This window comes from Maylandia zebra, linkage group LG4 (genome assembly GCF_041146795.1).
Source record: "Maylandia zebra isolate NMK-2024a linkage group LG4, Mzebra_GT3a, whole genome shotgun sequence".
NCBI classification, from domain to species: domain Eukaryota; kingdom Metazoa; phylum Chordata; class Actinopteri; order Cichliformes; family Cichlidae; genus Maylandia; species Maylandia zebra.
In genome coordinates, this window is record NC_135170.1 from 32,960,987 (window position 1) to 32,977,482 (window position 16,496).

Genomic DNA, 16,496 nt, shown 5'->3' on the forward strand with positions numbered 1-16,496 from the left:
CCACCACCTCAGAAAAATCGCCGTTGTTTTAAATTAAAAATGCCTGATTTCATCCTGTTGATGTTATGACATTACCTTTAGTGGTCACAGCTGCAGTGTTTGTGTAATAACGTGTAATAGCGATAAGGTCATGAATGAGCTGTCTGTTGCTCAATGGGCATTTTACCATGTTTCACATCATCAGACGAGTTGTAAGCGGTGCTGTTGGCTGAGCTCTGGAGCGCCTCCAGTGTCGCTGCTGTGTCTCCGAATGGCAGCGCCGGCCCTCTTTTCACTCTGACTGAGTTTGTTTCCTGTGCAGCCGTCAGTCGCTCTGCACCATCAACAACATGGCCATACGCAGAAAAGACAGCTTCCTCTGGGGAAAAGGTATGCCTATTAATCTTTTACTTTCAATCGTTGTCATAAGCTGCCGCTTCTTTAAAACTAAAAGTGGTTTTGATGATGTTTGTGTTGACTATTTGTGTGGTTTAGTTTAGAACTCAAACTGCTTACAACTGCTGCTTTGAATATCATGCTATTTTCATATTACTTTCGATGCACAATAATGTCTTTGCCTAGGAAGGAAACTGAACTTTTTTACAATGTTATAAAAAAAATTACTTGGACTTAAATTCTGCTTTAGTGGCTGCACTGCACTCAAAGTAACCCTTCTTGTTCAAAAGAGGAAGAAAAGCAGCTATTTTAAGCGTGTTGATTGACCACTTCTTTAACCTGTGAAGGGTGAAGGTGTGATATATGAATGTGTGTGAAAATGAGCGCGGGGGGGGGGGGGGTTGTCAAGACAGTCCACAGAGTTGCATGGCTAATTAATGCATTATCAAGTGTATTTATCCCCATCCTGAAGTGTAACTGATGCTTTCTGTCACCCAACAGCTCCAATCAAACTCCCACCAGAAGCGAGGAGGCAGGGTGAGGCGCATGAGTTTGAGCTGCTGGATGACATTCAGGTACTGCGGTGAATATTTTCCTCTAAGGTCTTTCATTAAAATTCCTCGTTATTCTGCTGTATGCACCCACTCCTAGCAGCCTCGGCAGAGTTTTTCACAGCGCACAAAAGGCCATTCGTACATAACATTTAATTGAGATATGAAGGATTTGAAGGCTGCTTTATAATAGCCGACAAACTGACCATGAATCATTGAGTCTGCGAGTATCTGTGATGTAACACCAAACCTTGGTCTTTCTCTAACGTCACTGCCTTCTTTCTTGCAGAAACTCAGATTGGAGATCAATCACGTCATGCCTAAATTCCACAGCCCTGAACTGAAGGAGCAGAAGTGAGTATGAGGACAAGCATTCTTATAGCAGCTATTCTCTGAGTCAGCATGGCTTCTTCCTCTTGTTTAAGCGACACTTTGATTCAGCTTAGTCTCCTACACCACACGTAATGCTCAGTCGCACAGCCACCTTTACTCAGATTTGCATTTGACCAAGTCAGAAGCAGGGGCATTTCAGTGTGATGATGCACTGCACAAGCCTGATAAACAAATCGGATTAACTGTTTTAGGTTGTTAGTGTTAGGTTTACCACCAATTAGACCAGGATGCCACTTTTCAGACCAACCATTCCCATATTTAGAATCCCAAAGCCCACTATGTAATCTGTAAATATTCTGTGGCCCAAACATTTAGTTGCATCTCTAAGTGATACTTTTGTCACATCAGGGAAACCCTTTGCTTTTAACTAAGAATATAACCACAATACAACTAGCTGGCAACCAGCTGACAACCATTAGTTTTTCAATCTCACACAAGGATTTTCCATTGGAAAACTGCTCTCAGCTCCTTTTCAAATTCAATTTTATTTGTCACGTACACAGTCATACACAGTACGATATGTAGTGAAATGCTTGGACAACTGCTCGTGACCTAAAGAAAACAAAAAAGGAAAAGGCTATGAATAAGATAGGAAATAAATATGAAAAATTAAAAAGGGTAAATTTAACTAGGAAGGAATAAAATATAAATTAAGGTTAAAAATGAAATAACTGTACAACACAAATTAGAATGAAGGGTAAATTTAACTGGGAAGAATAAGATAAAGATAAATATATAAATTAAAGTTGAAAATAAAATAACTGTACAACAAAATACACAATATAAAACTATATAAGAATGTATGAAGAAATCTAAATATAAATAAATATATACACAATAACAGCAGCTGTACAAGTATTAACCGGAAATGAAGAATATAGTGACCAGTGTTGTGCAAAACCAAAGTCCAGAAAGTCCAGTGTGTGTGTAAGAACCATATGTGTGGGTCAGTACTGTGTGGTGGTGTGATTGAGAGACCGTATCGCCTGCGGGAAGAAGCTCCTCCTCAGTCTCTCTGTGTTGGTCTTCAGGGAGCGGAATCGCTTTCCTGACCTCAACAGAGAGAACAGTCTGTTGTTGGGATGGCTGAGGTCCTTCACGATCTTCCTGGCCTTGGTCCAGCACCGCCTGCTGTAGATTGAGTGCAGGTCAGGGAGCTCGGAGCGGATGGTGCGCTCAGCTGATCGCACAACCCTCTGTAGAGCTCGTCTGTCCTGCATGGTGCTGTTCCCGAACCAGGTTAAGATGTTTCCCGTCAGGATGCTCTCTATGGTGCACGAGTAAAAGTTCCTGAGCACCTTGGAGGGCAGTTGGAAGTCTCTCAAGCGTCTGAGGTGGTAGAGACGCTGTCGGGCCTTTTTCACCACGGTGTTGATGTGACAGGACCATGACAGGTCCTGCGTGATGTGAACTCCGAGGTATTTGAAGCTGTCCACTCTCTCCACTGGGCACTCGTTGATGACGGGGGTCTGGTAGTTCCTCTCCTGCTTAGTGCTGAAGTCCACTATCAGCTCCTTTGTCTTACTGACGTTTAGAAGGGAATATTTTCCTGATGAGCTCATTAGTTGATCATTTCAGGTCATCTTGTATTTATTTGTGATTGATGAGTTATTAGCCAAAAAAAAGCACAGTTTTATCATCAGATTCAGCTCTTGTTTTAGCTAGCTAGTAGTTCAAGAAACCCAAAAGCTCAAATTGCGACTTCATAAAGAGATTTCGCAAACTGTTGGCTGGTGTAGCTACGTCCATCGTTTACACGATATAAAATGGTTTCATTTTTATTTTTGCTTTTTGTTGGAAATATTTAATTAGAATTTTTTTACAGTGATTAAAACAACCTTTCCCGACTCATATGCAGTACCTAAACCACCCTACAGGGGGCTGTGGTCCACACATTGGGACTCACTAATAATACTGGACCAAAATGAACGTGTATATGCCTTTAATATCACAGACGGAGAGGTATTTTATAACCTATATACTGGTGGTGGCCTTGAGCAGTCAGGAGGGGCAGGGGCCCTCTGTTTAATTTGCTTGTCAAGCCTTTTCACTTGACACTTGCAATCACTTTCTCCATTAATTGTTCCACAAAGAGCAATTTTTACTGCTTTCCTTTTAAAACAAATCCACACAGTTTAATTCAGGTACTTCACATCTGTGCTACCCTTTATTTTAACCTTTTACCCATTATTTTGCTAAATGTTTCAAAAGTTTTTAGTCATCTTTGGAGGCTGGTAATTAGAGACAATGTGTTTTGGAGGAGACACTGTGATCCGGCACGAACTGAAGCACCAGCTGTAATAAAACAAAGTTAATGAGCACGCTTACAGTCACAGAAATTTGGAGAGAAAAATGTCTTTTGACACTATGGGGAGTCCTTATTTGGAGTTTCTGCTTTTTGCTGTTGCACTTATGAGGCGATAATAGTCTAGTGTGACACTACATTTACACATAGCTGCATTACTGGCATCGCAACCTCAGTTTCTGAGTACTGCTGCACGCACGCCACAAAAACACCGACCACTTATCACAAAGCGCTCGTTATCGGAAAGTAGTTTGGAGTGTGATAAATGAATTCACAGAAAAAATGATTTATTTTAACTTGAACATTGATCAGTCACAAAGTTAACTTTTCATTGTCTTTTATACCAATATATGTATTATTTATGTTTAGTAAATCAAAAACTGCTGAAGTAAAGGAAACCAAACATTAATCCAGCAATCTGCTCCTCATATTCAACACGAAAAAACAGACAAACACAGCTCTCAGTTCAAAATAAACAACAAAATGAGCTACAAAACTTTATGATTTATAACATTACAACATTTTTTGTCTTCTGTTGCAGTAAAAATGTTGCGAGGAACAGGAAATTCCTACGTGGGAAAAAGAAATTTAACATGGACTCCAAAAAAGTGAGTTGATATCATATTTGTGTGTACACATTTTCATACATTAAGGAAAGATTTTTAATTTAATCTACAAAGTAAGACAATCCTTTGTAAGACTTTTTTAAAAACTCCATATCTTCCAGTGACAGTGACAGGAGCAAACAAAGAAGCTAGGTGTTGCTATAGATGGATTTATGTAGTCGCCTGTAGTTTATATGGGAGATACCAGTCTGAAGCACGCACTAACTACTCACTGAGCAGAAATAAAACTTGAAAAAGTGTGACACGAGTGCGACACGAGCTGAAAATAAACATCTGTGAACATTTAATTAGCAATCCACTAGTCAGACCAAACCAGTTGCAAGGAGGTTTTCACCAACTAACCCTTGACATCACATGGTCAGTGGTCACATGACTGCAAAAAACATCAGAGCAAGAAAGTCTGTTTAGGGTGGAGGTCCAGACAGATGGATGGGTCAACCAAACATCGGTATATGCTATATTTCTGTTTTAAGTCATCCTCAGTGTTTCTTTTACAAACTAAATTGTAGTAAAAGGGTGTCAGTGCTGTTTCTGTTAAAGTAGCCTCAGATATTGATGTCACTTTTATCATGATGTCATGTAAGAATTATAATGAAGGTCCTGCAACTGTAACCAAGTAGTTATTTTAACCTTTGACTCCAATAACTTTACATTAAAACGCCTAATTTATCTCTTAAAATAAAGACAAGTACCAAGGGTATATGAAGGGGAAGCTATCCACACGGACAAACAATCATTTTTCTTGAAAAGGTCAGTATTTTAACACGAGAGTCTGTGGGGACTGATTTGAAGCCACCTTCAAGTGGCCATTAGAGGAACTAAAGGCACATCTTGGGCTTCATGTACAGGTTTGTCTTTGTGCCTAAGCCTTGACTAGGTTTGTTAACATAATAGTTTCTATTTTTCAGCATTTTTAAACTTTAATCTTTAGCAGCATATCAGTGCCTCATCCAGTAACCCAACCATTGTGGGTGGCACAAGCATTATCCAGTAGGATAAGGGGAGGAGCCAACACCTGTAGGGTCACTGCTCATGAGCTGTATACCTGTAGATTATACATAAATGGTGCTATTTCTTAGTGCATACTTTTATATTTACTTCTGACATGCACAGTGTTGTTTATTTCAAGAGATTAAAGGAAACTTTGTTAGTCACAGTAAAAGTTTTAATTCTACTTTCACTCACTTCAACATCTCTGTATCAGAAGGTCAACAGCAACACGGTGACAGATATCTCCACACACAGCGGATGTCGAGTTGAGAGATGTGTATGTGATGCTCAGAAGTGCAACCAGTGCACAGGCACAGACGCACAACACGAGCAAAAGCGAGAAAAACCACATCCTGTTCCCTGAAGTGGGGCAGAGACGCCACTTCACCACTGCGACCTCCATCTTTTTCTTTTTCTTTTTTTTTGCTTCCTTCCTTTCTGGGTCTTCAGCTCAAAGCTGAGTGTCTGCAGGCCTGAGTGCAGAGCGGGCTCAGGCCTGCAGACAAGTGGGTGGATAACACGCTTATAGTCTTCTTGGGGTTAAGGGTGCTAAGTGGAATTGATTTGGTTAGCAGGAGTATGCACTCAGAATTAAGAGTCATATTTTGAAGAACTGTCTCTAAGTACCTTTTTGAGATGCAGCAATAACAACATGCGGTATTCATTCAACCCTTCACATCTTGTGTGCTGGTGCTTGGTGGCGACCGTGACTTAAAAGGAGAAGAAGAAAACTTTTTTAAAGTGTGATACGACTAGGTTAGAATTAGCAGCACTGACAAGAAGAACTAAAAGCTGTGGCCAAAACTTAACACGAAGCTTCCTGTCGCTTAATTTGCCTTCTCGATGAAAACACACCACAGACATTTAATTCACTGATTAAAAATTTGTCCTCCTAGTTTTCAAATTCATTTCTTACATGTCTGACTTTCCATTTCCCCCCTTGCTTCAGGGTGTCCAGTACCTGGTTGAAAATGGCCTTCTCGAATGGCGGGCAGAGTCTGTGGCAGAGTTTCTTTACAAAGAGGAGGGGCTCAATAAGACCGCCATAGGAAACTTCTTGGGAGAAAGGTGGAGTATTAGTATAAGTTTCCCTGCTCCTTCTTTAAAGTTGTGAGATTTAACTAAAAAAACATTAACGTGTGTGCTGAACTTACTAAGCAATTTAATGAGAAACTGCAGCAGGTTACTTTAGACCAATTTATGTAGGTACGTTAAAAAGCCACCAAGATTCACTTTTCACCAGTTTTCCACCCACATACATGATTGGTTTCAGTTTGCACACTAAACATAAAACTATATATCCACCTCTCACAATGGAGTGTTTTTTTGTTTGGGTTTTTTTGTGGGCTGTAGTGTTAGGGGGTTGGAGGGTATCATCAGGGGGGGGGGAGCTGTTTTGAAAGCACCATTTGATGGTTTCAATGTTCCATTAAATATTTTCCAGTGATGTGTGAAAACATTTGTTTGCCCAAAATTTGACATTTTTGTATTGTAGTGCACTCTGTAGACAGACAACCTTTTTCCAAAGGTTGGAACCATTTGTCAAAAACTCCTCTTTAAGATTTTACATAACAAGAGATGGTCCTTTGCATATCTTAAAATGAAATAAATACAACCTCAGATGAACAACAGCATGAGACACATTGCACAGTGTCATTGTTTATTTAACAAATACTGAAACAAAATGCAGAAGCAACGTCTGAAAAACTGAAAAAGTGCACAGCATGATTCAGTATTTTGTAAAACCAATTGTTTATCAGATCACTTTCTGTATGAATTTATCGTTCTCTCACATCAGCGTGAGAGAAACGCAGCCCACTCTTCTTTACACAGTTGTTTCAATTCATTGAAATTCGCAGCATTCGTTTACGCAAAGCTCCTTTAAAGTCTCACCACAGCATTTCAGCCAGGTTGAGCTGTGGGCTTTTGCTGGGCCATTGCGACACCTTGATTCTTTTGTTTTTCAGCCATTCTGTCCTGATTTGCTGCTGTGTTTGGTATCATTGTCCTGTTGACCCAGTTTGGGACGAAGCTTAGACGAGGGACTAATAATAGAATAATTTGGTTTACAGAGGATACATTTAAAGACTGCAAGGTCCCCAAATCATCACCCCTCCTCTACTGTGCCAACAGTTGCTATTAGGTGTTTGTGCTAATATGCTAATAATGTGCATTATTCGGTCATGTCTTGTGGTTTATTCCAATCCAACTTTGCAAATCTAAATGACGCTGCCACGTCCTTTTTACAGAGAAGATGCTTTTTCCAGGCACCCCTTCCAAACAAGCCATACTTGTCATGAACTTTAACCTTTAACCTGCCTTTTTGTATTTCTTTGATCATTGTACCTGACCTTACAAGATGTTCCCTGATAGGAGGATTGTAGCATTGTAGGAACACAAACCTGAATGCTCCAGACTAGCATACTGCTTTTATAGTTTATTATCAGCTTATCAAGTGTAATTCATTAGAAATGCCTGGAAAAGGTGTACTTAGTTTGAAAATGTTCTTATTCACATGACTTCGTGACTTTCATGTATGCTGTGAAACCAGTGTGCTCTGACGGTAAATGTGTATTCTATATTTGAGCCTCATTTTGAGGGTTGTGGTTTTCATTATTCAATTATCTTTCATTGTTTTGGTTGTCACACAGGGAGGAAATGCACCTGAAGATACTGAAAGCGTTTGTTGGTCTGCATGAGTTCTCAGACCTGAATCTGGTGCAAGCACTGAGGTTTGTGAAAGGAAGCTTGGAGTGTTGCAGCAGTTTTACCTTTAGTCTTGCTTTCGTCCTTATTATGAAACCCTCCTCCTTCTTACCAGCCCGTGTGTGTTGTTTTTCTTTTTCTTCCACCTTTGCAGGCAGTTTCTGTGGAGCTTTCGTCTCCCAGGAGAAGCTCAAAAGATTGACAGGATGATGGAGGCGTTTGCAGCTCGCTACTGTGGCTGTAACCCCGGGGTCTTCCAATCCACAGGTACAAGCACAAAGAGGCTGATTCATTTTCCCACACACTCCAATTAAAACACACATTTTTGCTTCTGTAATTACAAAATTCTATACAAGACTCATCACCTGCTAAGAAAAATCTGCTTTTCTTTCTGAAAAATAAACCCAAAGCCAGAGAAACATCTCAGGCCTCCCTGATTAAAGTTAACAGATTATCCAATAAAACTTTTTTTGGCCTAAGCAGCTGTCAGCTGCGTACACTCAAGAAGGTGATGAAGAAAGCTAAACTGTGGTTTTCTGTTACAGACACCTGCTACATCCTCTCTTTCGCCATCATCATGCTCAACACAAGTCTCCACAACCCCAACGTGAAAGACAAACCCACTCTGCAGCGATTTGTTTCCATGAACAGAGGCATCAACAACGGCGAGGACCTGCCCACTGAGCTGCTCACGGTCAGCTGGCTTCATTATTTCATGGCTTTGTCAGGCCCTGCTTGTACAGTTAGGTGATAGAAAAACCAAGGCGCTGATTGGTGACAGCATTATAGTTTACTCTAATATCCTTTAAATGTATTGCAGAAGTACTGCAATGCTCCTTGGTCAGGGTGGTCAACTGACTGCAGGGCATTTCTTTCATCTCCTTACGCAGCTTACCCTTACTTCTTTAGTGACACCAATAATCTCTGATGGGTTTCCCCAGTAGTACATCATTCTTGCGCAGTGAAATGCAGTTATACCTTAAATCACCCTTCGTGTTACAGTGTTACCTCGGGGTAAAGTTTATGTTATTTTCAGCACTGACTGGAAGCAAGTTTGAACAGAAAATGTAATAGTTGCCTAAAAGTGGCTAGGCAGTAGATAATTTGAAAGTAAAGTAATGACGCAAATTAATGGTTGATATATTGGTTAAAGAGACAGACTAACTGTTTGTTAAAAGAAAAGATAGCACTTGAAATAGCTAGCTAAAATTAATAATATACTTCAGAAATCATTTAAAATTAACAGCAGCAATTTGTTTGCTAATTTTGTGTATACTAAGAAGAAACCACACTCAATTAACATACTTTAAATTATGACCAGTTGAAATGCTAAAAGTATAAATAAACTACATTTATGACAGAATAGCAGATAAAAACTTGGAACAGTTATTAGCAGTGTTATTTAGTTAATAACATGATTAAGTATCACCATCAGTTTAACTAATGTGCTAATTTAATGTTAGTTTTGGAAAAACAGCTAAAGTTAAGCTAACACTGGATTTGTTCAAGCATACTGTAATATTTAAGCAGGTAAAATGCTTGGCTAATAACATGACTAAATAAAATTAGCGACAAAATATGGCTAGTAGTTAAATGTTAGCTAACAGTTGAAGTCATTAGCTAACAGAGCAAAGCTGTTAGCTAAACGTTGCAGATTACTGGTTGAAATTAGTTACTTGAATAGTTAATTACAAATAATTAGTATATAATTTTATTAAATAGATAATAAAAGCAGTGAGTGAATGGTTGAAAAACGCAGTACATTATAGGTTGAAGAAAGCTAGTCCTTCCAGAGTACTTGAGTTTTCTTTAAATACTAAGATACTGTTCTTTTTACTTATTTAATAGACCTAACCATGTATCCCAACATGAAGTAATGTTATTTAAAAAAAATCACTGTCATGTAAAAATATCTAAAAATGTTGGTATTGATCAGGCTAAAATAACCTGGTGATTTTATATGAGTTTATCTGGATGTTTAGGAATCAGGAAAAGACCCACATTTGGGGTTATTTCTTGATGGTTATCTATAGATTCAGGGATTTTTTTCGTTGCTTCATTGTCTTGTGTTTTTTTCCCTATTGATATGCTGATATACGTTAGGTTCCTTTGATGCTAATCTGTTAACCTTTAGTAAAAATGTCACATCTGTGTTTCAACATGATTTCTTGTGTACACTGCACTAAATTACGCAAATCAGAATTTTAAAAATGCTTATTCGATGTTTCTGTGCACTTTCAAATTATTTTCAGAAACTGTACACAAGCATCCGTAGTGAGCCGTTCAAAATCCCAGAGGATGATGGGAATGACCTCACACTGACGTTTTTTAATCCAGACCGCGAGGGTTGGCTCCTTAAAATAGGTGAGATGAAGAAACTAACGCCACACCATAAACCCGGACTCCAAGACAGGACGTCAGAGCTTCTCTTTGCTCGTGTTTCTAATGTCTTGTTTGCTTCATTGCAGGTGGTCGAGTTAAAACCTGGAAGAGAAGGTGGTTCATTTTGACAGACAGCTGCTTGTACTACTTTGAATACACAACAGTACGTTTATTTATTTTTTCTGCCGCTACATAAGTCAGACATGATGACAATAAAACATGGCCATGTCAAACATCTTCACTCTCATCCTGCAGGATAAAGATCCAATTGGGATTATTCCTCTGGAGAACCTGTGTGTCAGGGCACTACAAGACTCAAGCAAACCGGTAGAGCATCATTCACTTTCTGCATCACATTGTATGACTGCTGAGTTTCCACACACATATTATTTGCCACCCCAGCCCTCAATGAATCATACAGCAGTTGCTAAATGAATTTCTAGCGCAAGTGCTCAAAACAGTGAGTCAGGAGGCTATCAGAAGATTATTAAAATAAACAAAAGGCATATGCACACAGTAACGGTGCTATATGTGGGTCTGCATGTGTGTTTAAACAGTTCTGCCTGGAGTTATATAATCCTAAAGGACAAAAGATCAAGGCCTGCAAGACGGAGAACAAAGGCAGAGTGGTCCAGGGTAAACACCAGTCGTATAAGCTCAGTGCAGCCAGCGCAGAGGAACGGGACGACTGGATAGATGCAATCAGGTGAGAGCAACTGATGTTGCAGAGGACACGTGGGCGGCCACGTGTGTCAGTGACTCATGTTTATCGAGGCTTAATGTGAAGCACATGATCAGGAAGAGTTCAAACAAGCAACAGTGATCAAACTTATATGACCTACATGTCATCTCAAATCTAAACCTGCAGTTTTATAATGCACTCATTGCCTGGTAACCATACAGAGCAAAGAAATCGTGTTATCTGTAGATAACCAATGGTTTAATAAAATAATAAAGTGTTAGCTAATTAATTTAAATTGCGCTGGGAGTTTTAAAGACTCTTGCGTGTTAGAATAAATATAACTAAACTTTCTACCTCACAGGCTGTTTTGTCAAAGCTACAAAGTAACAAATTGTTATTGTTTCTGACAGATATGCACAGAGTGTGCTTTTCATAGACACCTTGAACCACCAGCTATGGCAAAATTAGATGCTTAATGCAAATGGGTTTGAAACAGTGACAAAATCTGCATAGGAAGGAAAGAGTCTGTGTTTTACATCCTCTTTCAGTTTTCTGGTGACTTTAGTTCTCTGCCACCTCCAGATCCCCTGTTATATTCATATGATGCCATATATGATCCCAAGAGGCCTTTCAAGTCTGATGTCATTGTCTCAATTTAAGATTTATGTTGAGGGATGTTAGTCATGAGTGATGCTGCGTGGTTTGAATTACTCACTTTGAAAAAGTGCTGATCCCAAGCTTAATGGCCATACTGAAATCAGGCTTGGTTTCACATGGTGTGCACTATAGCCTACACCATGAGTTTAGTTAGTAAAAATACATTTCTATTATACATTTCTATAGAAATATGACAAAGTGCTCCATAAGAAAATGCAAAAAGACAAAGACAAAAGGTTGCCTAAATGAAAGGTCAAAAAGATGAGTTTAAGGTGCTTTTTCAGGCTCAGTGGGAGAGACTTCAAGAGTCTGGAGGTAACTGATGCAAAAGCTCCATTTTCTTTAATTTTCAGCCTTTGGTGCTATATAGACACCAGACCTAATGGGGCCTGCTAGGGACATATGTATGTAAAAGTTCACTGATGTTGTGATGCTTGTGCTCACCTATTCAGAGCTCTAAAAGTCTAAACCAGAGTCTTAAAGTGGACTATGAAGTTAATGGGGAGCCCATGCAACTGAATTAGCAATGGTGTGAATACTTGGAGTACTTAGATATGTAACATGAGCATCCAAAGTGATGTCTGAATCAAAAGACATCCTACTAAAGATTCAGCAAAAGTGGGAAGGGGACCTAGAGTTTTCTTTATCTTAGACACAAATCTGCCAGAGCACAAGCAAGACAACTTTTGTCCTCATTTAGTTAGAGAAAATTGTCATCCATCTGACTTTTAATAGTCTAAGCACCTACGCGTAATCTGTAACTTAGAGGGAGTGACTATAACAGAAATAGTAAGGGCCCCAGAATAGAACCCTGTGGCACTCCACAGGCTAGAGAAGTGGAAGGACCTGAACTTAGAAGCAGGCACAGAAATGAAGAAAGCCACTCCAAAGCAGGCTTTTATACACCCACTTAGCATCTCAACCTGTCAAGCATAATGTCAGGTCATTATTTTAAAAGTGGGTGGGTGACATGCTTCACACAGTAGTGCTAATAATAATGTATAACAAGGATGTCAACCACATACAGCCCACTTTGATCTTAAGTGAAGTGAAACACTGTCAGTGTAAAGACATTTAAGTACACATTTAATCTCTGAGATATCATAATACAAGATCAATAAATGTTCAATTTCAACAGCACAGCTCAGTTTTTCTACATGATAAAAATGTAAAATTACATAAAAATTTCTGGTAGCTCACTGCTCAGACTGTTCTGTTTTTATAAAATATAAAGTTTTTTGTCGATTAATGAAAAAATTCTGTTTTTTTTGTTTGTTTTTTTAAAAAAAACATGTGCCCTTTTTCATATTTTGCAAAACCGTCCAGCAGGCCAGATTTTAGTCTTTGCTGGGCTGATTTTGGCCCCCTGGACTTATGTTTGACATCCCTGTTGTTGGCTGGAAACTGCAAGACATTAAAAACACAAAAGCATTCAATGCAGGAGACGCTTGTACCCAGAAATCACTTGACAGCACTGATGCTAAAGGACTCCCAGTGTAAATTTCTCTGGCCTTGACAAAACATCAGTCCCTGTGCTTGTTAGTGGGTAGTCAGTGAGGGACGACGAGGGTATTCATTACATGAGCTACCATTTGGTTAGTTACACGGCCACAACATGGGATCATTATCAAAATGTATCACGCTAACATTTTTATTGGACATTAGAAGTAGAATAGAGGCTGGTGGGAAAGCTGTAAATATTTAGATTCAAGTGATTAAGGGTTAATGCTAAGTTAGAGTGATTACAGTCATCATCAAGATTGAATATCTGAAAATGTCCATCTCAGTGTTCTTAAGATCATGCATTAAGAAAGGCCTACAAAGAGTTCAATAAAGTCATTTTACAGTCATTCTTTAGTGATTTCCACTCACCAAGGTTCTCAAAACTGAAAAAAATGCTTAAAACTGCTACTTCTACTGTTACTCGAAGGTCTTGGTTTTCAAACTAAATCTGTTAAATGTTGTTTCTCAGGGCGAGCATCACCAAGGACCCTTTCTATGACTTGGTGACACTACGCAAAAGAAAGATCATCAGCAACACTTCCTCAAAGGACTGACACAGCACCATCAGGGATCATGGATGAGTTTGACTGATGAATCATGTTTCATTTTAATGACTGCTCACGAAAGATACAACCAAAACGTCATTGCTCTGTATTTCAAAGAACTGCGCAAATTGGGATGTGATAATTGTAGTGTAAAAAGGAGAAAAGTGAACCGTGGTTTTCACATTACTTCTGCAAAATGAATGCACTGCTGCTCCGACTTCAGGGGCGACAAGTCTGACGGACAAACATCTGCTGCAAAGCTATAACAATCATGAAAGTCTAACCCAGAAGACATACAATGACCACAAAAAGACTCAAACGACTCCAGAGAGCCATAAAACAACTACAAAGAGACAGAAAACGAACTCAAAGAGACATAACAAAGACACAAAAGGAGACTTCAGGGACATAAAACGACTTTAGACACAGAAAATGACCACAAAGATTAAACAGCTTCACACAAAAAAACACAGATAGACTTGAGCAAGACATAAAATGACTAGAAAGAGACACAAAACAACTGCAAAGAGACAGAAAACAACTTCAAAAAGAAACAAAATGTTTTTGAAGTGAAACATATTGACTTCACTGAGACACAAAATGCCAACAAAGTATCAAAATATAAATTGATGCACGCCTTTTAGACATGCACACTTTTCTGTTAATATGAAAGCATCTGAACTTGTCAGCTTATTGAATAAATGTTCACTGTGGTCACTTTGTTGTGAAAGCTGAGATGGCATTTGCTCGGTCAGACCTGGTAGCATTTATGTTACAGATTCAATGCATGCATGAATAAGGTTGGAATTACATGTGCCTTTACTTCATCTTCAGTTCCTTTTTAAAAAATACTTACAAAAGACCAACGTCTGGCACCTTTTCACATCTGATGTCAATGTGTCATAAACCAGCATTTGCAGAGACTAGAGGTCTTGTAGGGTCACTGTTTTTAAGACTACAGCTAGATTCCTAAATTGGATACCTAGAGAAAAACAGGTAGTTGTCAAATCTCAGCACAGAAACTTCATGAGTTTGGTTTAGGACCACAGCTGGATCTACTGATGAAGTGAATTCAGAGATTGAATTTGAGATTGAAAACTCGATTTCTTTTGAAAGTATCTCCCATCATGGTGTCCTTGTGCATGCAGCCACTGGCTGAGATAACAGAGAGAGCACAAGTACTGGTTTTCAATAATGTTTGCATGATTGAACTTCAATACTTGCAGGAGGAAAAAAAAACTTTTATTGGAATATAAGAAACAGAAAGATCGGCTTAACACTGGTCTGACTGAGTTTTATGACCACCTAACATCAAAGGACTGAGATAACAGAAGAACGCCACAACTTTTGAAAACTGTCAGAATTTAATTTAGACTTTAGACATTTGTGTGCAGCCAAAAATGATTATAAAAGTAAAATATCCTTTTTATTGTACACTGGAAAAAATCGGAAAACGTATTCAGGATCAGAACAGGTCTATAAACACTGTAGAGAGCCTTTCTTGATTCATTAGTTCCCAGTTTAACTTGGATTAAACCCGATGAATCCAAGGTCCACTACTGACGATGTGTCCCAAATTTTAAAATGATAAACTAGATTAGATCCCTAATCCCTAAACCTCCCTTATCAGGGACTGTAACATCTAGTCCTTTTTACTGAATCAGATTAAATCTAGAAAGGTTTCCAATGAAAACAGCATTGTCCAAACAAATGAGACTCAAGGTCAAGGTTTGACACAGTTATCGGGATCTGAATTAGGTTTGTGGCTTGCAGCTATTTATAGAAGTCTTTCTTTTGCATTAATTACAAATCTGCAGCATCAGACAGCAGCAGGATTCGTCTGTGAGCATCTAAAACGAGAGAATAAATGGAACCAAATAAAAAATGAAAGAATGCTGTCATTTTAACAGAATAATGCGAACTGAAAAGGAAACAGAACTTTTTTTGTGAACCTAAAGAAATTTTTACAAAAATTAACCACAGAAATGAAGCAACAACACAAATACAATGGCACAGATGTTTCTGTATGTGTACTTGTAAACTCTTAGTCTCCCCGTGGCTGCAGACTATTTGAAGTTACATATATTTATTTGTTCATATTAGAATATTTAAAGTAGATGATTTTACAGACCAATGTAGCAAATAAAATGTACAGGTTATTGTAAATGTGTATCAAACAGTTAAAAAGCACTCGTACTTGTTTCTTGACCCTGATGTGCTATAGTCACACTTTAGCTTGTGTAAAAATGCATTTAGCACTTTTGTAAACCTGTTCCAGCTGTTTTGTAAATGAAAATATGATTTTTTTTGTTATTGTATATTCAAATGAATTTTAAGTTATAGATCTTTGTACAGCATGTTTTAGATCATTTTTTGTATAATTTAATGACTTTATACTTGTGTGGTAATCAAACTACTTTTCATGTATTAAAGTATATCGTATATTAAAATTGTGCAGTTCTTTTTCCAGTAGATGGCGCTACTTTACCACTCCACACCCTTTCTTTTGATCAGGAAGCTCATGCTGAATTATTAACCCCAACAGTGACTCGCTGAATATGTTAACCAGATTATTACTGTGATGATTACTGTGCGAGGTACGACATCATATCATCATATGTTATCTTGTTATTTTCGCTCCTGTTATTATCAGATTAACATGATATGTGATGTGTGGAGGCTTTTCCTGTGAAGATGCAGCATGTCTGATGTTGCGATAGAGTTGTGGTTTCCTGGGAGCAAACATGCAAGAGAGAAAAAATTTATATATATATATCTTCT

General features: G+C 38.5%; 1 protein-coding gene across 1 annotated transcript; it reads left to right on the forward strand.

Annotated features, from left to right (window-relative positions):
• Positions 1-291: 291 nt before the first annotated feature.
• On the forward strand, positions 292-16,152 carry LOC101475579 (cytohesin-3). The gene is made up of 13 exons (XM_004556345.5): positions 292-369; positions 877-950; positions 1,216-1,280; positions 4,166-4,232; positions 6,190-6,308; positions 7,892-7,972; positions 8,101-8,213; positions 8,492-8,640; positions 10,199-10,310; positions 10,415-10,491; positions 10,584-10,655; positions 10,886-11,034; positions 13,640-16,152. The coding sequence occupies exons 1-13, from the start codon at positions 330-332 to the stop codon at positions 13,722-13,724; spliced, it is 1,203 nt and encodes a 400-aa protein (XP_004556402.1). The 5' UTR covers positions 292-329; the 3' UTR covers positions 13,725-16,152.
• Positions 16,153-16,496: the final 344 nt, after the last annotated feature.

Bases quoted from the DNA above. Each gene is read 5' to 3' on its own strand.
- LOC101475579 (XM_004556345.5), top strand. From the start codon at position 330: ATGGCCATACGCAGAAAAGACAGCTTCCTCTGGGGAAAAG. The intron at 370-876 runs GTATGCCTATTA...GTCACCCAACAG, and splicing joins CAGCTTCCTCTGGGGAAAAG to CTCCAATCAAACTCCCACCA. The intron at 4,233-6,189 runs GTGAGTTGATAT...CCCTTGCTTCAG, and splicing joins TTAACATGGACTCCAAAAAA to GGTGTCCAGTACCTGGTTGA.